Source organism: Momordica charantia (assembly GCF_013281855.1).
Source record: "Momordica charantia cultivar OHB3-1 chromosome 2 unlocalized genomic scaffold, Mcharantia_2.0 BLBB01000002.1, whole genome shotgun sequence".
NCBI classification, from domain to species: domain Eukaryota; kingdom Viridiplantae; phylum Streptophyta; class Magnoliopsida; order Cucurbitales; family Cucurbitaceae; genus Momordica; species Momordica charantia.
The window spans coordinates 12,515,314-12,540,122 of NW_028275160.1; the positions used below are offsets into that span (position 1 = coordinate 12,515,314).

Sequence of the window (24,809 nt, forward strand, 5' to 3'; positions counted from 1 at the left end):
ATATAGAAAAACTATCTAACTTGCTACTTTTTAAGGTCACTAATATTTTGACAAGATCACATGACTTGCTAAGAGTGTTTGTCACCATGAATGAAGAGGAGAAGAAAGAATATGTTCTAAACTTATTAGAACATGAGTTTGACTCTTTTGTTAGAGTATTATATTATATTTTGTTTGGCTCGTTTAGTTGTTTCAAGAGAGCTTTTAGGTCTCCCAACTGAGTTTCTCTCTTCTCTGTGAAGACTGAGTTTTTTCAAAAGAGTTAGAGAAAAAAGTGGGTCCTCTTCTTCTCCTCTCTATGAAAGGTGTGTGTTTTCTCTCAGTCAGAGGTGTGTGTTTTCTCTCAGTCCTCGGCTAAGTATTTTTCAGATGGTGTTCCTCTCTATTTTGTTCTAATTCTTCTGTGATTTTTTTCAAGAAGTAGCACGAATGGAGATATAACAGAAATCTCTCTTGATGTTGTGGAAACTATTTCCTGGAAGAATCATTCTTTTCCATTGGTTTTTGTGATAGCGATAGAGGTCGGGTATCGAGGATCTCCCTGTTGGATGCTGATAGTGCTGTTGCAGCTGATAAAATCAAAGGCAACATTGTTATGTATGGTTTGTGGCTTTGTCATCAGGGTATTTTGAAGAGTTATCAGGCACAAAATTGGAAAGGGCACTTCTCTGCGATCTCTTGGGATGACTTTTCATCTTCGTTTCATCCTGGTTCGGGGAACTTCCATGGTCCAGAGGCAAGGATGATGGAGTAGAAGTGGGGCGACGACGAAGGTACAAGGAGATCGGCTCGAACACCATTTTGGAATCTGTGGAGGCTAACAATCTCAATTTTATTGAGATCCGTGACTAGCACGATTTGGGGAATTTGCCTAATCCTTCCTTATTTATCATGGTGGAGAATAAGGCTAACTTTGGATACAATTATTTCCCTTCCAATCCTAAATAAGAGTGCCATAATTGACAAAATCCCTCCATTAATTGAGGAGTCTTCTCCGACAAATTAGTGGGCTAAAATTTGTTAATGTTCCTAGTTCTTTGAACAAGTAAGTTGTTTTATTGGTCAAGTGTGCAATTTCTTATCGTTTCTCTAACCTTTGGGATAGTTGTTTTCCTTCGTTGATTTTGATTGTAGTGCGTGGTAACCACTCTTTTGATATAACCCTAAATGGTCCGATTTCTTTTTAGTGAGTGTTTCTTTGATATAAAAAAAAAATAGAGAGAGAGAGCTTTGAGGTGTATGGATAATTATAACATCGTGCCTTCAAATACTTGATAATGTAATAGTTTAAACTATATTTTGTATAACTAATTCTTTTTAACTTTTATGAGATACTAAACTTGATTGGTGAAAATAATTCTATAACATTTTTATGACTCATCTTATTTATGTTTTTTTTTGTGATGAAAAGTGGGAAAATGATCTGTTTGAATAAATATTTTTATGATTCATATTATTTATGTTCTAATTTATGCAGCATTAGAACCGTTTTTTCAGTTTCTAATTATTTAATTTTATATTTTTAAAAAAGTTATGTAATTTTAAATTGAATTGGTGAGAGAAAATTTATTATATAGATAACGTAATAATAATATAAAATAAATGTAAAGATTTTTTAGACTTTTTTTTTTAAATAGGCTAAAGCCATCAATTAAGCAGAAACACCAAAACTCTCAAAGAGCAATACATGGGAAATAATATCTGGACCATCCTCTAACCAAACCGACACACCCTCATTCTTCAACCTCAAACCCGCAAGCAAATGAGCCACTTGGTTTCCACCTCTCTTCACAAAACTAATAGATGCAAGGCCGAGATCTGCAGCTGCTTCCTTCAATTTCGTCACAAACACCCCCATTTCCGACAGGTCCTCCTCAACCGACTGCAGCGATTGGACAATCCGAAGGGAGTCCATCTTTAGAATTGAGACCCATATCCCGCGCCAGATCAAGACCCCATTTAGCCGCCGACGCCTCTGCTAGATCTACATTTGCCATATCCAACACCCTTGTCGCAGCCGAGAGCATCACCTGACCCCGACAATCTCTGACAACCACATCCAGACCAGCGGAAAACGAGTTTAAATCCATAACAGCATCGGTATTAATTTTGTACCGACCTTCCGGAGGAGGTCTCCAACAAACAGGCGAAGGAGGCAGAAACATGACAAGAAATGTCATCCAGAGTACGAGCGTTTGCGCGACGAAATTCTTGCATAAAAGCCGCTGCCCAGCTTCCAATATCCTCTGGAACATGCCTGCTCACCTTATTGAAAACCCAATCGTTCCTCAAACTCCAAATAGCCCAAAGGATCACAGCTAGCTCTCTCATATCATCCCAATCCAAAACCTCCTTACAATCCCACAAGAAAGTCATAATCGTCGACCTTACCACCTGCGGTAATTGGTAACGGACCCTGGACGCCTTCCAAACTCGAACAACCACTTTACAGAACCAGAGCGTATGAAGGAGATCCTCACTAGACCAACCACATAAGCAATACCAGTTAACACCAGCCACACCACGAGTCTCCAAATTGAAACCAGTCGGAAGCCAATCCAGACAGGCTCTCCACAAAAAAATTTTAATTTTACTATGGACATATTCCACAATCCAGTCCACCATAACCTTCTCACATCTGAGCTGGATGCCGACGAAACCCGGCAAAGAAGTCGAGATTGGTCGACCCAATATCTGCTTTTGATCGTAAACAACCCCTTCGAATCATAATGCCAGATTCGCATATCACTCGTCGTGTCAACTCCAACCGGAATACGCAAGATCAAACTCGCCTCACCTTCATCAAAAGCACCACGAATAATCCCCTCATTCCAACCTCCAGAAGCACTTATGAGAGTAGAAACTATGCTAGACAAAGGGAGGCGAGGAGGAGAATGCACATGTAAGTTACCATCTCTCGGGATCCAGTTTGAGCCATAAATGGGAACATTCAAACCATCTCCAACCCGCCATCTAAGCCCAGACTGAAGGATTGATCGTCCCCGTAATAAGCTCCGCCAGATATATGATGGATTGGAACCAACATCTGCATCCAAAAACGTTTTGTTTTTAAAATACCGACCTTTCAGAGCTAAAGCCAGTAAAGAAGATGAATCCCTCATGATTCTCCACCCCTGTTTAGCAAGAAGAGCTCTATTAAAAGAAACAAGATCAATAAAACCCATTCCACCCAAACATTTAGGCCGACACATAACTTCCCAACTGACCCAATGTATACGATTATCCTCATTAAATTCGCCCCACCAAAAACGGGCCATCGCCATACTAGTATCATGCAAAAGACCAACAGGGAGCTTAAAGCAATTCATTGAGTAAGATGGAATAGCTTGGATTATGGCCTTTAAGGAGTACTTCCTTCCCACAAATTGAAAAAAAGGCACCCCTTCCAACCCTACAATTGTGACCAGACCCTATCTTTAATATAGTTTAGAGTCTCTTTCTTGTTTCGGGGCATAAAGGCCGGTAGTCCCAAATATCTCTGGTGACAAACCACACGCCTCACACCAATGGATGACTCAACAACAATCATTACAGAAAGTGGGGTATTTGGGCTAAAAGAAGTGACAGATTTTTCAAAATTAATGGTTTGGCCTGAGGCTTGGTCATAAGCACCAAGAATACCTTTTACTCTGTCTGCTTCCACTGTCGACGCGCGAAAGAAAAACAGACTATCATCAGCAAAAAATAAATGGGATATATGAGGACCCCCCGAGATAAGGTGAACCCCGAGAGAAGCTTCCGACAAACCGCCCTCTACAGCAAACAGGACAAACCCTCTGCACAAATTAGAAAGAGGTAGGGAGAAAGAGGATCACCTTACCTAAGACCGCGCGAGGGAATAATATGACAACGCCGCTCACCATTCAGGAGAAAAGAAAAGGAAACTGATGACACACAAGGCATAATCAGCTCCACCCATGCACCAGCAAAACCCATACGACGCATCACCTGATAAATAAAACACCATTCAACTCTGTCATACGCTTTACTCATATCCAATTTTAAGGCTGCCCAACCGAGTTTCCTTGACGTCTTACTCCTAATGGAGTGGACACACTCATACCCGATGATCGCATTATCAACCACACATCTCCCTGGAACAAATGCACTCTGATTACAAGAAATGATCAATCCTAGTAAGCGCTTCATACGATTCACAATAGCCTTCAAGATAATCTTATAACAAACATTGCATAGCGATATAGGTCTGAATTCGGTGATCCTCCAAGGACACTCTACTTTTGGAATCAACGCAATCAGAGTCTCGTTAAGAGGAGCCGGTGACACCATGTTATTTAAAACCTCTAAACAGCAATGGATAACATCCAGCCCCACTACATCCCAAAAAGATCTATAGAAAGCCCCGGAGAAGCCATCAGGCCCAGAAGCCTTATGGGGCCCAATCTGACGGAAAGCCAGTTCCACCTTTTCATGACTGAACCACTTTAGAAGCAGCTGATTTTGCCGATTAATAACCTCCACACCAATCTCCCCCAAAACATCCCGACAAATCCCAACATCCGACACTGACGCAGTAAACAGATCAGAAAAATAGGTCGAAATGATATCTGTCGTCTGCTCTGGACAACTGTGCCAGGAACAAGCAGAGTCTTCAAGGCCCTTGATTTCATTTTTCCGCCTCCTAAACGAGGCTTGATTATGGAACCATCGAGTATTACGATCCCCAACCTTGAGCCAGGTCTCTCTTGATTTTTTTTTCTAGTAAATTTCTTCCTCATGCAGAATCTTCTCTAACTTAAGCTCTGCTACAACAACCTCCTGTGAACCACCACCTCCCTATAAGCGCTCAATAGCACGAGCAAGACCAAGTTCTGCTTCCTGAATTCTATGCTTAGAACCTCCAGTCCTCTTCCGCCCCTAACGCGCAAGGGCATGGGCACAACTCTCAGACTTCTGTTTAAGCAACAGAGGTGAAATCATACCAACATCAGCCCCCCAAGCCTCCGTCACCTAATTTGCACAAGCCCGATCCTCCAACCAGACTTCATCAAAACGAAAGGGTCGTCTTCGGGCAGGACTATTCCGTCGGGCCACCCCAAGGACATCCAATAATAATGGTCTATGATCAGAAAAATAGTAGTCCAAATGAAAGATCATACCTGACTGGTACACCTCACGCCACGTCGGATTATAAAGGATTCGGTCTAGCCGTTCAAAAATCGGACCATCACCCTGTCGTCTTCGAAACCAAGTATGAAAAACCCCTTGGAACCCCAAATCCATATGGTTACAAACATCAAGCATCTCTTGGAAATCTCGCATTTGTTGGACAGACCGATCACGCCCCCCCCCCCCCCCCCACTTTTTCATTTCCTCGCAAGATCTCATTAAAATCACCACCTACCACCCATGGGATCCCATCACTTCCCCTCATCCCCTTCAGCAGCTCCCAAACATGAGACTTGGAAGAAGAATGCGGACTGCCATAGACACCAGTAAGACGCCACCGAACCCCTTCAAAGTTCACCCACCCGTCAATATGATATTGTGAGTAAGAAATCAACTAAAAGCGCACTCCATCCAGCCAAACCACCACTTTTCCCCCGACACTCAACACAAAAAACGGATGTGAAGCGAAGCCGTCGTCGTCAAGCATCAATCCGGGCCATAGTTGCCATAGTTTCAGAGAGGAAGAGAATAATGGGTTTTTTGGCCTGAACCAATTGGGTCAGACTTTGGAATGTACGAGGGGACCCCACCCCCCGCACATTCCAGAAGACAAGATTCATAATCCTGGGCGGGGCTGGTCCCCAGCCACCACCATTGATATCTTCGTCACCGAAACATCCGTCGTAATGATACTGTCCCTACTCTTTTTAGAGACCTGATCAGTAATCTGAGCACACACAGCTCCTTTGCGTTTGTCCAATGGCAACAAAGCAGGCACCGCCACCCCAGAATTGAGTGTCTGATCCATACAATTCAAGCGTCTCCAACCCAGAGATTTAGCACTGGAATTATGCTCTATCGGAACCCCTACACCACTTCCAATAGTAGGCCCACCAGCATTACTAGTTTGGAAAAAATGCCCTCCCAGCTTTGGGCAAACATCTATCACCACCTCTTTCCCCTTAGACTCCACAGAATTCTGGCGACGAATTCCAATCGACATCACTCCATCCTCCACACAAGTAGGAGAATCCTCCTCGCAATCACGTCGGTGCAGCATAGAATCATCAACCAAAACCCCCTCCTTCGGGAACCCCATTATTGAAGAGGATCCGTCGAAACCCATACCAGCAGAAACCATTACCGGGTCGCCGCCTCCCCTCATCGCCGAACTGCCCTAGACAGGCTCTCCCACCGTCGACGGGCATCCAGGCCCTCGATTACCATCATCCACAATCCTCGTATTTGGAACACGCCTACTAGCACTGCACCGATGATCTCCAACACCTCGAAAAGTATGATCGTTCACATCCCTCGACCGGTCCGCAAAACCCAGGTTTCTCCATGCATCCGCATGCACCACCCTCCATATTTTCTCAACCTCCACCAACCCCTGTACTGGAGGTTTTTCACACTCTCCGCACGAGTGACCAATCACACAACAATTAAAACAAAAATCCGGAAGCCTTTCATACTGAACCGAGCACCAAACCTCTACCCCACCTCTCTGCTTGATTTTGACACCACGCCGGAGGGGCTTCGTGATGTCCAATCCAATTCGGATACGAAGAAAAGGCCCCATCCAACTGTCATTGACTCCAAAATCAACCTCAATCACCTCGCCCACAGATGCTCCCAATTTCAGGGCCATAGCTTTCGACATACAATTAAAAGGAACATTGTGTATTTGTAGCCAAAAAGCCTCATGTGTAAAAACCATATTCAGGGGCCGCTCCTCCACCCCAGGGGACTGAAGAACAAGTAACCCATTCTCAAACGACCAGGGACTAGACCCCAAGATCCGTTTCTTCTATGACAACGTCTGAAATTGAATTGCATACAAATTAAAACCAGCCGGCTCAATCCTGGTACCATTCTATACCTTCCATATATTACGCATAATTGATTGAAAAGCCTCCACATTAATCTTTTTATTGAGACAAAGTTTGCCAGCAACACACATGCCAACATTCTCATCTGACATCAGTTCAAAATTATCCTCAGCAGTAATTGCAGTACTCCTCTTCTAGGAAGGATAGAGAATCCCACTTTGCCAGAAGTTTTTCCATGAAGTCTCGCCATCAAGAACCTGCCATCCTAGAAAAACCAGGAACCCTCTCAAAAAGAGAGAAAAACTCACATCTCGTGAGACTCTAGTAATTTATTTAGAAAAAATAGATTGTTTAGACTTATATATATATAATTTATTAATATTAAGTAAAATAATATAAAGTAAATCTAAAAATTCTTTTAAGTATTTATGCTCTTTAATATAAAAATTCTCATAACATTTGTTTTAGTAAATGGAATAACATTTTAATTCTCATTTCGATGGATTTTTATTGCGATTCATAATAAGTAAGCAGGGCACTAATTCCAAATGATAAAAAATTTTCAAAGAATCATTCTTTGAACAATTTCACGTTTTGTTTAGGAAAAAAGCTTCTATGATGTTATCTAAAATTTATAATTTTTAGTATAACTGAACTTTCAACTCATAATTCTAAATGAAATTTTTTTGTTTGAGTGAAACATAACATATCAACATTCAAGTATATCGTTGGTATATCAATTCATATCAAGTATCCTAATAATACTATGGATACGACCCATAATAGTTACAAACGGCTTGATCCAGGTCATTCATGTAGAGACATGCGAGTGAGGGTATCCTATACAATGAGTTTGTATAGGATCATATCACGAAATAATTAATCATTGGCTCTAACACCGTTAGTCAATAGATTGTTATCTCATAGGATGACCAGGTGACTCGAATTTAATCTTGAGCGAGTTATGGACTTCTGCCTCTAAGGGAATATCCTTTGATTTATATGGGTGAGAGTGGTCCGAGTTGCCGACTCAATAATCCTACCATTTTGAGGACAATACCGAGTGGGGAGCTTGGGAATATAACTACATAAGATGGAATTCACTCCTTCCCGACTTTAGGGAAGTAGATGAGTCTTCCCTGACATGCTGACTTTGAGACTTGAACAAGGGACCCCACCATCTCACTTGCCTGAGAGGGACTTTCGATTATTGGTCGGACCATAACCAGGTTGTTGATTAGAGGAGCAATAAAGTTTAAGGAGGAAGATGTAACTAAGGGATAAAACGGTAATTTCGCCAAGCTAGAGTTACGAGCACTCGTGAAAGATTGACTTGCGGTTAATGGTCATACATCAATGGACACAAAAATATTCTGCAATGAGAATAGTGCAGCTGCGGGTCTTTAGTGGAGTGACTCGCAGTTAACGAATGTTGATTAACTCAGTTAATGAGTTTGACTGATTAATCTCACATCGTTAGAGCTTCTGATCTGTAGGTCCATTAGATCCCCTTGCTAGCTCACAACAGGTAAAAAAAAGATGAAGAATTATGAAATAATTTGAAATGTTCAAATTATATAAGGGAATGTATATAATATATACTGATACATTATATAAATATATATTAATTTTGGATAAAGATTCAAAATTAATACGATGTATTTTGAGAGTGGGGGCTAATGTTATTGATGAGTAAAATCCCATTATTTTCTACATTTTGAATTCAAAAGAAAAAGTTATCCTGATTATCTTAGAATTTCTCCTAGATTCAGGAGAAGAATGTTAGGATTTATGCCCTAAAGCCTCGTAGTTTGTAAATTTCAATTATTTGTGAATAAAATAATTATTTTATTTTATTTTGTTATGTGCAAATATTATCCAATTTTGTGAAAATCCAAAGTTATAAATGTAATCTTGAATAGTATGTAGTTGACATATAATAGGATTATGTTCAAGTTATAACCTAAAGAGTCGGGTGAGTTTTGAAAATTTTTAAAGTTAATTGAAAAAAAACGGGTGAGTTTTGAAAATTTTGGATTTTTGGGATTTTGCGTCTTTTTGAAAGACGCGTTTGACTAGTTTTATACGAATGCGTCTCTTGAAGAGACGCATTCAGCGCACTTTTTTTGGGAACTGACAGAGTTATTCAGGATGCGTCTCTTAATAAAGAGACGCATCCATCTTGGAAATTCAAGTGGATTCCCTGCCACTTTCAGCGGTTCAGAGGTTCCTTACAAGGAACCTCTCTGCACAATTGCAGTATTTTTATTTTTATTTTTTTCAAATTCTATTTATTAAGTATCTGTTTTTTAACTTCATCCTCATTTTTCCATTCTTCTTCTAACTCGGGTCTCCCATTCTATCTTCATCATCACTCTCATTTTAATCCTACTTTTGTTTCCCTCCCTTTTTTCTTTCCATTTTTTGGTTCCTTCCTTACTTCCCTTCCATTTTATCTTCACCATCATCCTTCTAAGGTAATTGTTAATATTTTTATTGTTTATTTTTTATTTTTTAGTTTTATTATTAATTTTCTTTTGTTGTAGGAATTGTTCAAATTTAATAGAGATAGCAAACTTGGAGCAAGATTTTGTCTACAATACAGGTATCTTTAATTACTTTATTATATATATTTAAAATATTACTGGATATGAAAATATTTTTTAATATGAATTTTAATTGAGGCATATTTTTGCACATTTTTGTTTTAGTAATTGAATTTAAAAAATGCATGTGTATTTTTTATGAGTGTGTGCGTTTATTTACTTTTTAAAAACATTTATAAAATTTAAGCAAAATATTGAAAACTAAAAAAAAAGTATTTTTACTTTGGAGCATGTATGTTTTTAAAAGACAAAAAAATAAAGTCATATTGTTACAAAACTTTTTTTACAGATTTTCTTTTGAAAGATATTATATATATTTGAAATATTATATTTGGTTTTAAAGATTTTAGAAGTTTCGGAAATTTGTAAAAGATATTATATTATACTTTAGTTTCAAAATATCTCTCAAACATTTCGAAAATATAAAGATTAAAACAAACAAAAATTGAAACTACTAATACTAAAATAGTAAAAAAGTATTTAGGGACTAAATTAAAATAGGATTTAAAATGGTATATACATATATTTGATACTCAAAACAGAAGGATAATGGTTTACTTTATAACTTTTTTTATTTTTTTTTATTTTTTAGAGAAAGTATAACTTTGTTGTTTTTATCACTTTTCGAAATCAATTATACATCACCTTATTAATTGATTTATGGTGATAAGCTTATAGCAAAAAGATGTAAATATGCTTTTCTCACTTGTTAATATGCTTTTCTCACTTGTTAGTATTAGTAATACTTATGTAGATATATATTAGTGGAAATTTTTAATGTTCTAATTTTTGTTAAAGGAATATGATTAAATTAAAATATATATTACATGTCATCAAAATAAAGAAAAGGAAACCAATAATGTAGTTTCCTCAAATTATTAGAGTCAAACTCTTGATAAACAAAAAACCAAATTCACCTATGTGTAATTTTTAAAAAAGGGTCTGAGTAGACACTTGTGATTTCTTTTTTCCACATCAAACAAAACGAAGGGTAGATAGAAAATTCAAAATTGATATAGGAACCACTAAAACTCAAAATTCAAACAAATCAAACCTTAAACCCTAAACCCTAAACCCTAAAACCGTAAACCCTAAACCCTAAATACAAATCAAACCCAACCCTAGACCTTGAGCCCTAAACCCTACAAATTAAACCCTAAATTCTAAAACCCTAAATCGTAACGAACCCCTAAAACTCAAATACAAATCAAACCCTAAACCATAAATCTTAATACAAATCAAACTTTAAACTCTAAAACCCTAAACCCTAAACCCTAAAACCGTAAACCCTAAATACAAATCAAACCCAACCCTAAACCCTATGCCCTAAACCCTACAAATTAAACCCTAAACCCTAACGAACCCCTAAAACACTAATACAAATCAAACCATAAACCCTAAATCCAAATACAAATGAAACCCTAAACCCTAACCCCTAAAACCATAAACCCTAAATCTTAATACAAATCAAACCCTAAACCCTAAAACCCTAAAACCCTAAATACAAATCAAACCCTAAACCCTAAATCCTAATACAAATCAAACCCTAAACTCTAAAACCCGGAACCCTGAACCCTAAACCCTAAACCCAACAAATTAAACCCTAAATTCTAAAACCCTAAACCCTAACCAACCCCTAAAACTCTAATACAAATCAAACCATAAACCCTAAATCCTAATACAAATCAAACCTTAAACACTAAAACCCTAAACCTTAAAACCCTAAACCCTAAATCGTAAACCCGAAATACAAATCAAACCCAACCCTAAACCCTAAGCCCTAAACCATACAAATTAAACCCTAAATTCTAAAACCCTAAACCCTAACGAACCCCTAAAATCGTAATACAAATCAAACTCTAAACTCTAAAACCTAAACCCTAAACCCTAATACAAATCCAACCCTAAAACCTTAAACCCTACCTACAAATTAAACCCTAAATTCTAAAACCCTAAACCATAATGAACCCCTAAAACTCTAATACAAATCAAACCCTAAACCCTAAATCCTAATACAAATCAAACCCTAAACTCTAAAACTATAAACCCTAAATACTAACATTAAAACGCAAAACCCTAAACATTAAAACTAAATTATAGTTTATCATTATTTTCTAATATAATTTTTTTAATTTAAAATATCAGATTTAGTTGCATAAACATCATGGGAGACATGGGCGTGGGATTTAGGTGTTACATGAACGGGCATATTGTCAATGGACCGAATGGTATCGAGTACAGTATGCCCTCATGTCTTCAAATAAATGTTGTTCGTGAGATCCAATTCGACTCATTTAAAGACTACTTACGTCAAGCATTATCTATAAATGGAGATCAGAGATTAGAGGTCATATTTAGATACGGGATTATTGATATGACAGGATCAACTTTGTACGTTCCTGTCCCACTACGAGGCGAGCATGAGTTTAGGTTTATGATGACCATTGCTCCATCCCTACCAAATACTCTAGACATTTTCATTACTCAACCTTACATTGATAATTCCTCTCCAATTAGAGAAGTAGATAATTCTCCTCAAGTTGCACATTGCAATGGAGAAGTAGATGGTGAAGAACAAATGTCAGAGTTGCCCAGCAATAATCTTGATGATCAAACTATCGCAACAAATGATGAAGAAGTAGAATATGTAGGACAAACGACAGAGTTGCCCCATGATGATCTTGATGACCAACCTATCGCCACAAATGCTGAGGATATTTCAACTGATGATTGTGAAGATTGTCTAGAGCAGTCAGGTGACGTTCATCGTGAATATGAAGTTCCTGAAATGTTCACTGATTTAGATATAGATGCAATGAGTTTTATGCCTGAGGTGGATTTGGTAGAGGAAACTCGTGGTTCTGAAAACTTGCATGTAGGCATGGTTTTTAAATCAAAGTCTGATGTAAAAAATGCTGTCAAAAGCTATTCTGTTCTTCGTCATCAACATTTTGATGTTGTTGAGTCCAACACCAAAACTTGGGCGATTAAATGCAAAAGATACGGCAATGGTTGCATGTGGCAGTTACGTGCGAGCTATCTGAAAAAGCATAGGAGGTTTCAGATCACGCAATATATTGGCCCACACACTTGTGTCTATGCAAGATTGAGTCAAGATTATAAACAGTTGGACTCTAATCTTATTGCAGCAGAGGTCCATAGCGTTGTGAAATCTAACCCAGCCATCAAGGTTGCAACACTGCAGGAAATATTAAAGAAAAAATATGGCTATTCTGTGGGGTAATCAAGAGTATGGGATGGAAAAAGAAAAGCCATTATAAATGTATTTGGTGATTGGGAAGAATCGTACCAGATGTTACCTGAGTGGATGAATGTACTACAGATAACTAATCCTGGTACTATAGTTGACTGGTTGTTGATGGGGGCAGAAGATACTGGTGAAGCTGTATTTCAACGCGTTTTCTGGGCGTTCGGACCTGTCATTGAAGGTTTCAAGCATTGCAGACCCTTGCTTCAAATCGATGGAACCCATTTATATGGGAAGTATAAGTGGAAATTGTTAATAGCGACGTCCGTCGATGCTAATAGCCACATTTACCCTGTTGCATATGCCATTGTAACAGAAGAAAGTGCTGATACATGGGGATGATTTCTATCTAACATAAGGCGTAAGGTGGTAGGGAATAGGAAGGATATATGCTTGATTTCGGATAGACACAAGGGCATCATATCTGCCATAAGGAACCCTGCAAATGGATGGATAGATGCACATCATAGGTTTTGTTTGCGACATCTTTCAAGTAATTTTAATGAGCGATATAAGGATAACACATTGGAAAGTTTGGTATATCGTGTGGGATCACAATTTCAAGTTCCAAAATTCAAAGAATGTATGGATCAACTTGAAATAGCAAATGAAGGATGCATGAGATTCTTCAGTTCTTTAGATCCAAAACAGTGGACGCGGGCATACGATGGCGGACATCAATATGGGTGGTGTACCACAAATATTGCTGAATGTATTAAGAGTGTACTAAAAGGTGCTCGAAAGTTACCTATAACTGCATTGGTCCAGGTAACGTTCTATCGAACTGTACATTATTTTGATAAACAAAGAGTTGAAATACAAGCTGCCATTGCAAATGGGGAACGCTTCACAAGGTGAATTTTTATTAATACATTTCCTATGAATTATAATGATATGATCATTTAATAAATTTTAATATAATTGTTAGGTATGCCATTGGAATATTAACTCCTTGGGAAGCACGTGCCACTGAACACAGTGTTCGTAGGTTTGATATGAATAGTGGAACATTTGATGTAACGACTGCAATTTATCCACGGACGTTTAGAGGTGGAGCCACACATCGCGTGAACTGTAGGGAGCGATCATGTCAATGTAATAAGTGGCAGTGCTACGGGATTCCTTATTCCCATGCCATTGCAGCTTGTGCAAGCGTCGACACAGATTATTTGTTGTACATAGACAAACATTATAATCTAGAGACATATATGTCTTGTTATTCACCCCTATTTGAACCTATCCCGGATAAAAGAAGCTGACCCACCTCTAACTTCATCAAAATTCATCCTGATAAAAATTTAGTGAGAGGTGTCGGCAGACCATCTACATCTCGCAAGCATAATGAGATGGATTGGAGGGAGCCAGCAATAAAAATACATTGTGGAATTTGTAGGCAAGAAGGGCATAATCGACGAAATTGCCCTAGTCGAGGTCATAATCCTACTTCCTGATGTTTGATGTAACATTTTCTGTGTCATTTTTATTGCCCTAGCATTTTTCATTTTAAATTTTCCATTCTGGCATTTTTCATATAATCGTACTAGAATTATTGATGAATGTAATGTTTTACTTTAATTTTTAACTTAATTCACAGTGCAAACAAATAGATTTTGTACTAAACTGATGAATATATGGTTTATTAATCTACTAGACTATCAGAATATGGAGGATAATAATAGCACAGGACCATATGATTCATCTATTTTACATCTTCAAGCTAGCCATCGATCTGAGTTGGTCTGGCAAACTGGATACACCGACCCCTTACATTGCTGACGTCGAGAGGCTACTATTAGTAGGGTGACACGTCCAGATCCTCGTATAGATCTATATCTATGACAAGTAGGATTTTATGGTGTGTCACGTTTGAATTTTATACAGTTAGACTGGCATTTGATCACAGCTTTGGTGGAGCGCTGGCGACAAGAAACGCACACATTTCACTTGCCATATGGAGAGTGTACCGTCACATTACAGGATGTCGCCATCCAATTTGGACTACCTATAGACGAGAAAGCTCTTATTGGATCATTTCAGCACACTTGGCGGGATGTGTGTACTGAATTACTAGGAGTTACACCAGGAGAAAGAGATTTAGTTGGTGGTCGTCTTAGCTTACCATGGTTGGCAAACCAGTTTGATGATTTTGCCCATCTGCCAGATGATGTTGATGATATAGCTCTACAACGTTATGCTAGGGCATACATTCTTACCCTTATTGGAGGTATTGTATTTTCAAATAAGTCGAACAGTAGAGTCCACTTGATGTACCTACCTCTACTAGCAGATTTTGGTATAGCTGGACAGTACGGTTGGGGTGCAAGTTGCTTTGTCTGGCTTTATAGACAGTTATGCAAAGTTGTAGCTATAGATGCACAAGATATAGCAGGGCCAGTTATATTACTACAAATTTGGGCATGGGATCGCTTCCCTTTATTAGCACCCCGCAGACTCCATATACACGAGAATAACTTAGGAGATAGACCATTGGCAGTACGGTACGTAATTTTATTTTTTAGTTCAAGTAATTTACACGTATGTTTCTTCAATAAAAACTAACATTCAACTTCTCATAAATGTAGATGGAACGATGATTTTAGAGTTATTGAATCCCCGACTCACGTACTTATCCAATACCGATTCATGTTGGATCAACTCATGCCGGATCAAGTATTATTAATTTTATTTATGTATGATTGTTTATTAACGTTGGATTTATTTTTTGGGCTTATCTTACAAAATTAATGCAGATTATTTGGGAGCCATATAGGCACTTATTCGGGCGCTTACCCGAGTATTGCCTTATTGGTCAGCATATATGGACGACTAGGAGTCTTCTCATATGTTTTTATGCGGTAGAGTGGCAATTTCCCGACCGTGTTATGCGTCAATTTGGGTGGATACAATATATTCCTGTACATTGCAACACAGATATACGCCTCCACACATATGACCTACGCAGGCGTCATGAACAAAATTGGGAACAAACTTTGGCTCCCCAGATTCAGGAGTGGGAAAACCTCCAAAATAATACTATGAATGGTCTCCCTATAAATGAGGGTGCAGACGTTGATCATAATTATAATACTTGGTTCAATCGCATTAGTAGGAGATTTCTCACCAGGGCAGGAGCATCATATAATTATTTGGTAATTAACATCATAACTAAATTTTTATACCAACTTATTTGCCAGTATTAAACTTGTTTTCATCTTTTTTCCAGAATGTCATGCCCAATATGACTGATAGCGGTAGAATCCATTTATCTAATATTACCGAAATATATCGATCGATGCATTTTGAAGGAGTGTTACCAGATCGTAGGAGAAGACGACAACGAAGAGGAGCTAATATCCTTGATGATGATCCAAATGACCAAGAATATGAATTAGGTTAAGTCTTAATTTTTTTCTAAGAATTTTGAGGTTTGTTTTATTGTAATCAATGAAATTTCAAGACATGCAATTTCAATTTTAACTATGTATCTTTTTTATGAATTTTGATGTTTGTATTTATGAAGTATATTTAATCGAAAATTAAAAAATTTAGATAAGTTATGAAGTTTGAGTTTTGATTTTATTATAAAAATTTATTAATTATTAAGTTAATAAAAAGATGAAAGACATATGTTAATATAAAAGAATAAAATATTTTTAAAAAAAGTAGTCATCAAAATTTTGAACATTTATTAATATAAAGTAATAAACTTTTAACCTAAAATACTCACAAAATAATATAAATATATAAAACAATTAATTCAAAAGAAAAAAAATGTAGTGATGTCCATTCAACGAAAACCGACGACGTGTGTATCCCTCTAAGATGAGATACAAGTGAAGTTGTTTAATACAAATATCGTAATTGTTGGCTTTTTGGCCTTAATCTCAAATTAATTAATTTTAATTAATTAATGTTTTGATGATAACAAACTTAATTTTATTTATTGACATTTTGTGTATTTTAAAGTGTCCACAGTGTAGAGCTCGTTACAACGATTCCAACGATTGTTAGATCATCCAAATCGGAGCTCAAACGGAGAAGTTGCGATCGAAATAAATTGGAAGGAAATATACCCGAGAAGATGACGTGGACAGTTCGTAAGCTGACAAGTGACAAGCTTCTTTTTAAAGTATATATATATATATTCAAAGAGAAAAGAAAAAGATTAAAAATAAAAAATAAAAAAAAATTGAAAAAGAAAAAGTCAAAAGTTACCATTGGTAACTTTGTTTAAAAAAAAAAGTGTCACTTCACATTAAATGCTGTCAATTTAAAAAATAATAATAAATAATAAAAAAAAAGTTTTTTGAAAAGTTACCCGTTTCTCAACATATATATATATATAATTAAAATAACTTGTCACATCACTTTTTTATATATATATTTTTTTATTTTATCATTATTATATATATATTATTCTTAATTTTTTTTCAAAATTATCTCAACCCTTCATTCTTAATGATTAAGATCTAATGGTTTAAAAATAAACTTGATTTTTTTTATCATTTTCTTCCCTCTATTTAAACTGAACTTCTCATTCAAAATTATACAACAATTCTCTTATTCTCAATCCTCCATAACTTCAAAATTTTCATTTTGCTAATCTCTCCAAGTTCTCAATTTTTCTTTCCATCTTATTTGTGAGAGAAATTTTATTGTTGTGAGGATTGAAATTTTTGTGAGCTCAAATTTGTATATTTACTCTATTTGAGAGTTTGTAAGTGTGTGTTTCAAAATCTTCAACTCATTGTAACGGTGTGATCCTCACCGTGGAGAGGATCGTCTTTGTTCTTGTGAAGAGCAGTGTACCGGTTTGACTCCTACCGTGGAAAGAGTCAGAATTTCAATTTACAACCCAAGAGGTGCTTGGGAAGTGGAGTAGGACAGTTGTGCCGAACCACTATATAAATTCTCGGTGTCAAATTTCTCTAACCCTCTCTCTTATTTATTTTTACAATTAATCTTAGAATTTGATTGTTTGCTTTAAATTTCTCTTGTTTGCCTTATAATGTATTTTATCTTACTTAGTTAAAATTGCATATCTCAAAAAATGTATTATTTTTGTTTAAATTGGGCCCATTTATTAAAAAGTTTATATTTTGTTAATTAAACCCTATTCACCCCTCCTCTAGGGTTGTCATACCGATCCAACAGTAATTATGGTGTTTAATAAAAATTAGGATGAGATGTGAAGGGAAGTAAAAACAAAATAATAATAAAAAAAAACCGGATGCGTCTCTTCAAGAGACGCATCTAGTCGGTCCGTCAGCTCTCCTTACGCCGTCGTCAGGTCTCGTTACGCCGTCAAGCGCCGTTCCGTTATGCCTTCCGACGGAGCACTGAATGCGTCTCTTGAAGAGACGCATTCGTATAAAACTAACCAAATGCGTCTTTTCAACAGACGCAACACTCTAAAAACTGAAATATTTCAACCCTCACCCGTTTTTCTCAATTAAGTTCGAAAAGGTCTTCACTTTTTCAAAAAACCCCTAAATAGTCTATAGTATATGGATAAGGTTGAGTGTCTTATCCTGGTAATACTATTGATATGACCCATTTTGTAGATGTTACAGATGATTTGATCCAAAATTATTCATGTGGAGACATGTGAGTGGTGGTATCATATACAATGAGTTTGTATAAGACTGGACTGCGAAGTATTTAATCATTGTTTGTAAATCTGTTAAAAGATAAGATAATTATTTCACAGGATGATCATATGTGACTCGATTTTAATCCTGAGTGATTTATGAACTTCTGCCTGTAAGGGCCCCTTAGCCCAGTGCTCATGACGTGCTACGAAACCTCCACCGTGTCGGGCATGTCCTTTGATTTACATGAGTGAGAATTGTTTTTGTAATCGATTCAATAAGCCTACCATTTTGGAGACGTGACAAAAGAGAGCTGGGAACATAATCTCACAAGATGAAATTTACTCATTCCCATTATAGGGTAAGTAGATGAGTAGTTCCCTTAAGCACTGATATCGGGACTTGAACAATGGGGCCCTACCCTCTCACTGGCTTGAGAGAGACTTAAGTTATGGTTGGATCATAAACGGATTGTTCATTAGAGGATTAGTGGTACCAAGGTATAAGATGTCATTACAGAGGTAAAACAGATTTTTGACCCAACTGTAATTTTGAACAACTCGTGAAGGATCATCGACTTGCATGATGATTATATTCATGGACATAACTTGTTCTACAGTGCATAAGAGTGCAACTTCGGGTTTATGGTAGAGTAACATTGAGTTAATGAATGAAAGTTAATTAATTAATGAGTTTAATTAATTAATTTTTATATAATTGGAGCTTATAAACTGTAGGTCCATAAAGTCCCCTTGCTAGCTCATAATAATATTAATGGATCAAATTATGTTGAAAGAAAATTGAATTGGAAATGTTCAAATTCATATTTAATGTATTTGGAATGCATTAAATAATAAAGAGAATAATGGATTAATGTATTTTATACATTTAAAGTAAAATTAATATTTTATTAATATATAAGATATACTAATAAAATAACTATTTTATTGTAAACCAAATAATATAAAATTTTAATATGGGATATTAAAATATTTTACTTGGCATGAGATCCTCCTAATTGGTGTAATTGATACATTAAAAGGAAAACATAATATTTTATTAAGATAAAATATTATGAGAATCAAATAAAATAAATTTTTTTAATATACGATATTAAAAAGATTCTATACCTCAAGCTCCTATAATAGGACCTTTAAGGTAAGCCAAAACATACATTCATTCCCTACGAATTCTTTCGAAATTCTCTCTCGTTTCTTTCCAGGAATTCCCACCAACTTTGGTCCATTGTTCGAGTCATAGTGAGGAAAGTCTTGTGGAGATGTTCTACAAAGGTATTTTACTTTCTCAATTTATTTAGCATTCTAAATATAAATTCAATGCTGACCCAATGATTCCGCTGTGGAATGAATCGTTCATTGTATCAAAAGATATCTTATATCCAAAAGGAGAAGATGCCCTAATAGTTTTGGGATTTCCCCTAGATTGAGGAGAAGATATCCTATATCTAAAATGATAAAATATCCTGATGGTCTTAAGATTTTCCCTCTATAAATATAAAACAGTAAGCTGAACCATAAAGAGACCTAAAAAAAAATGCTAAAAGAATCTTTCAACTCTCTTACTCTCTCAATCCCTTGCAATTGGATCCCACAATCCAGATTCTTGACCGAGAGACTTAGCGAGGATGATCAAGTGGTGTTATCTCATTCGGTTTACACGAAGAAGAGTCTTCAAAGGTAAAATCCAACATTATTCCATGTTTTATATTTTTCTGTGTTTTAAATTTCAAAAAGAAATTCACAAGAACGCATTCTACTGCTTCCGCTCCAGGATTCACATCCCTTCAAGTATATCAACACTCAAATCAGGTATATCAATAATATATAAAATCAGGTCTATCAATGGTATGTCAACACAGATATCAGTAATCAAATAAGGTATATCAATAATATATTACATTCTCAATAATATATCAATTATATATCAAGATACATACATATTAGTAATTAAATAAAGTATATCAATATTAAATCAGAGACTAAATGGTATGACTTTGAGGTATATCAATACTACATCAGAGATTAAATTGTATGACTTTGAGATATATCAATGGTATACCACACACTAAATGGTATGACTATAAGATATATCAGAAACTATAAATGGTATGTCTATAAGGTATATAGAGGTGTTCACGGGTAGGGTTGGGTCGAGTTATAGGAGGTTTTGGGACCAACCTGAATTTCGGGTTGGCCATATTATTCCTACCGTCTGGTTTGAATTGGATGGTCAACCCAACCCAATATTTTTGGGTTGGGTCAAGTTGGATTGTCAGGTTGTTTTTTTTTTAATTTTTAATTTTTAATTATCGCAGCGACGAATAGTTAGAATTAAAACTAAATAGACAGATGGATTAAGATACAAAATGGAAGAAGATAAAAGGCTAGGATTAAAAATAAATGAACTATATATATATATAATTAAAAAAATACACATATATGCATAAATTCAGGTTAGGTTGGGTTGACCCGAGTTTTTAAAGGTTGAACCTGATACCCAATCGAACCCGATCGGGTTGGGAAAATCACAACCCAACTGAACCCAAGGCTTCATCTAACCCAACCCAACCTGTACGATTTGGCTTGGGTTCGTCTGGTTGTCGGGTTTTTTGAACACTCCTATATCAAAATGATAGAGGTTTGAGGGTAAATTTGACTTTTTCTATATTTTGCAAGAGTCAGACCTCAAATTTTTATAATTTTGCAAAATAGAATTGTGTGATTGCTAATTTTGCAAATATCTATTGGTTTTTTTTTTGCAAATTTAGTAAGTGCCCCAATAAAATACCTGATAAAGGTAAAATACACAAATTTCAAATTAAAGCAATGTTGAAAAAACACACACTCTAATGTATCTATCACAAAAAAAAATGTAGAGATAATGCAAATTGAGATTTAGAGTGCAAAAAAATCTAAGAGATGTGATTTTTCTTTAATAATTGGTGTGGAAGAAAACAAATTTAAATGAAATTTAGAGAATGAAATTTGGCAATTGAATTTATGGAGAAAAGAATCAATGGTGGAGATTAAGAAAAATAATAAGAAAATGAAGTAAATAAACTTGATGAAGATGGGAAGAAAATATGGAGATCGAGAAAGAATTTTGGAGATTAAGAGAATTGTGGTGATTAAAAGAAAATGGTGGAGATTATTAATTTTCAATTTATTTAAATGCGCCACATGTCGTTGTCTAACTTGTTTGATCGATTTCCATCTCGGATGCCACCTCAGCAAAGATATTTATATTGATGCCACATGTCAAATTTTGTTTAGTCAATTTCTCCACGTCGCACGTAGACTTTTTTTCCCCTAAAACTTGTTTTGACCATAACTTTTTTGTTTGCACTCTGCTTTGAGTGATCCAAAATGCATTAGATTCGTCTTTTTAAATCCTACGCTATAAAAACTTTAAAACACAAAAATAATCAGTAGATAAAGTTTGTCATCATCAAAACAGATGATATGATTAAAATTCATAAACTTAAACACTACGGAAAGACGATTTTGCTTCAGGATATACTTGTTGTCGGTGGAATATCTTCTCACTGAAGCGCACAAACTCTGACCACTGAGGCTCGCTTCCCATAAATCTTCTCCCTGTAAAAAGAGGAGACAAACCTGGTTAATGATATACAATCTCTTGCACTAAACTACTCTCGCTCTTTGACCTGATTTCTAACTTAATCTTTGAGGTGAATTTGGTCGGAATCACACTAGTATTAGGTTATAATACAAAGGTGGTTGTTTGAATCGACGAGTTTCATCAACCAACATCGTACCGACATGTCACCTCATCTGGAAATTGGCGTCAACATACATAATCTCACCCCTCTTGTTTTGTTGAATTACAAATATACCATTTTCTTGTACATCATCTTGCTCTTTGTGCTTTTCATGAATTACAATTTTCATTTAACCATCTCACTTTTATCTTTTTATTCTTAATAAATTATTAGTTAATAAATTTTATACATTATTTATATTAATTTCAAATATACGATACTAATATCAAATTTAATTTGACCATAAAATTCATATGATTCAATATAAAGTACTTGAATAAATTCAATAAATTAATAATCGGTAATAAAGGTAAATTTTATATACACACAATAAATAAATAAATATATATATACACACACATATATAATTATACACACCCTCTCATTTTGATTTATAGTATCAAAATGGAAGATTCAGACAAGCATAATTGAAAAACATTTTAAAATTTCGAAACTAAATAGATATATATATAGTTTGTGTGTATATAAGAAAGAAAAATATTGAGGTACTAATTTAGTAACTTTCTACTTAGAAGCTGATACGCGACAACCCAAGCGTATTGGACTACTCCAGCCACAAGCCACTTGAACCCAATCGTATAGATGATTTCAACCCAGAAGGTTAAAAGTAAGAGGGATTACCTTGAGCAGACAGAATACTCACTAACATGCTTCAAGGGTTCAACCACACAAGGGAAAACGATATATTATTTTTATGGAGAGCGCGGGGGGGGGGGGGGGGGGGGGGGGGGGGGGGGGGGGGGGGGGTTGTACACGGCAAGGGGGTGAGAAAACTCTTAATTTTCTATTTAATGATAATTTCAAGATGTCTAAAACATGAGGAGGGGACACGCTTATTTATAGGCCAAGGCCCATGACCTTTTTAAGGAAAATAACAAAATTAAGAAGAAAAATAAAAATGATAGATTCCTAAAATTTGGAAAACTTGCCTAAAAGTGATAAAAGTTGCTAAAAACTAAAAAGAATTAATCAAAATCAAATCCTTCAAAATATCTCAAAAGAAAAAAGGAAAACAATTCCTAAATTGTTTTGGGAGTGGGCGGCTAGGCAAGTTGGAGGCGCCCTAGGGGCTGGCGGTGGCGTTGGGGTGGGCACGCGAATGAGCGGTAGGTGCTGTGGCACGCAGGCGTGGGCAACAGGGGCATGTGCATAGGTGCTAGTGACAGGCGTGGATGTGCCCTGGCGGTAGCCAGCGTGCAGCTGAGGGAGCGCACGAGCAGAGGGCGTGTGGCATGGGCGTGCATGCATAAGCCGCAGGCAGTGTGCACATGGGCGCTGGTGGTAAGCGTGGGCGCATGGGCGTGCGGTTGCAGGCGAGGCGCACTGTGAGGTTAGCACGACATGAATGCGCGCTGCAGAGGGCAATCTGGGAGGTTGCTGCAGTAGTGTGGCGCGTGCGGCAGGGACGCGCGCGCGTTGGCGTGCGCCTGCCTTAGCATGCGTGCGGGTGGCCTCTCGATGGGCTTGTCCTTGATGTGTGGCCACTCGTCTGGCTTCTCCTCCAATCCTTGCTTCCTTTTAACCTTTGTAGGTTCTACATTGACCTTCAAAATGATCAAAATTTGTTGTTGGGTTCAATAGAGTCTCATTCGTTTTATGGGTCTCTCTTGAAGCTTATCCTCCTTGTTATGTAAGTGAAGTCTTGGAGCTTAGGGTCAATTATGATCATATCATCTCTGATGGGATGTGAATCCCGGAGCGGAAGCAATTCTTTGTTCATGAATTTTTTAGAAACAAAATCAAATGTGCAAGAATAAGAAATACAGGGAAAACTTACATTTGAAGAACAGTTCTTCAACGATTTCCTCAATCTCCCGAACACCACCAAATGGTCTTCTGTGCTATCCTCTGGGTACGAGATCTTTGCTTGTTGGAGCAACACCAGGGAATTTTTGAGAGAGCAAAAACTTGAGAAAAAGAAAAATCATCTGTTTCTTCTTTGCTGGTACTTTTCTTGAGAGAGACCGCATAATCGTTCTGCTTTTCACCAAAAGAGGTGATGTGGGATAACTGCCCACATCACCACATCACCACTCCCCTACGTTTTTGGAGGGGGTGGTGTTTAGTTTTTTTTATTAATTAAAATCAATTAATTTAATTAACTAATTAAAATTAAAATTAATTAATTAACATTTAATTAATTATTAATCTAATTAATAATTAATCAAATTCAAATATTAATTAAATAAAACTATATGTTTGAATGATATTTAACCTATAGATTTAATGTACATCTTATGTGCATTAATTTTTAACCTATAATTTTAATATGAATCCAATTTATATTAATTATTTGAATCCTATTCAAATATTTATCTCATAATGTATAGTATTAATTTTGAATATCTATCCAAAATTAATATATACTTATATATAATGCATCGACCGATAAGTATAATTGTTTACTAAACAACGACTTAGATCGTCGATTGATTTGGATGCAATGGAATTGGAGCGAATCCTCGGACATATATGAAATGAAATAAAGATGGACCAAACTACTTATAGATGTAACCACAATTAACATCACTACGGTCG

At 36.4% G+C, this 24,809-nt stretch overlaps 1 protein-coding gene across 1 annotated transcript; it reads right to left on the reverse strand.

Moving 5' to 3' along the window:
- Positions 1–1,874: 1,874 nt before the first annotated feature.
- On the reverse strand, positions 1,875–5,304 carry LOC111017816 (uncharacterized). The gene is made up of 8 exons (XM_088120385.1): positions 5,142–5,304; positions 4,059–4,547; positions 3,918–3,969; positions 3,526–3,797; positions 3,228–3,412; positions 2,629–3,134; positions 2,120–2,479; positions 1,875–2,046 (listed from the first exon to the last, which is right to left on the reverse strand). Exons 1-8 carry the CDS (start codon positions 5,302–5,304, stop codon positions 1,875–1,877), a joined length of 2,199 nt encoding a protein of 732 aa, XP_087976511.1.
- Between the last annotated feature and the right edge of the window lie 19,505 nt (positions 5,305–24,809).

Bases quoted from the DNA above. Each gene is read 5' to 3' on its own strand.
- LOC111017816 (XM_088120385.1), bottom strand. From the start codon at position 5,304: ATGCGAGATTTCCAAGAGATGCTTGATGTTTGTAACCATATGGATTTG. The intron at 3,970-4,058 runs GTAAGACGTCAA...TTTATTTATCAG, and splicing joins GTGTGTCCACTCCATTAGGA to GTGATGCGTCGTATGGGTTT. The intron at 3,413-3,525 runs GTGTGAGGCGTG...TCACAATTGTAG, and splicing joins TGTTGTTGAGTCATCCATTG to GGTTGGAAGGGGTGCCTTTT.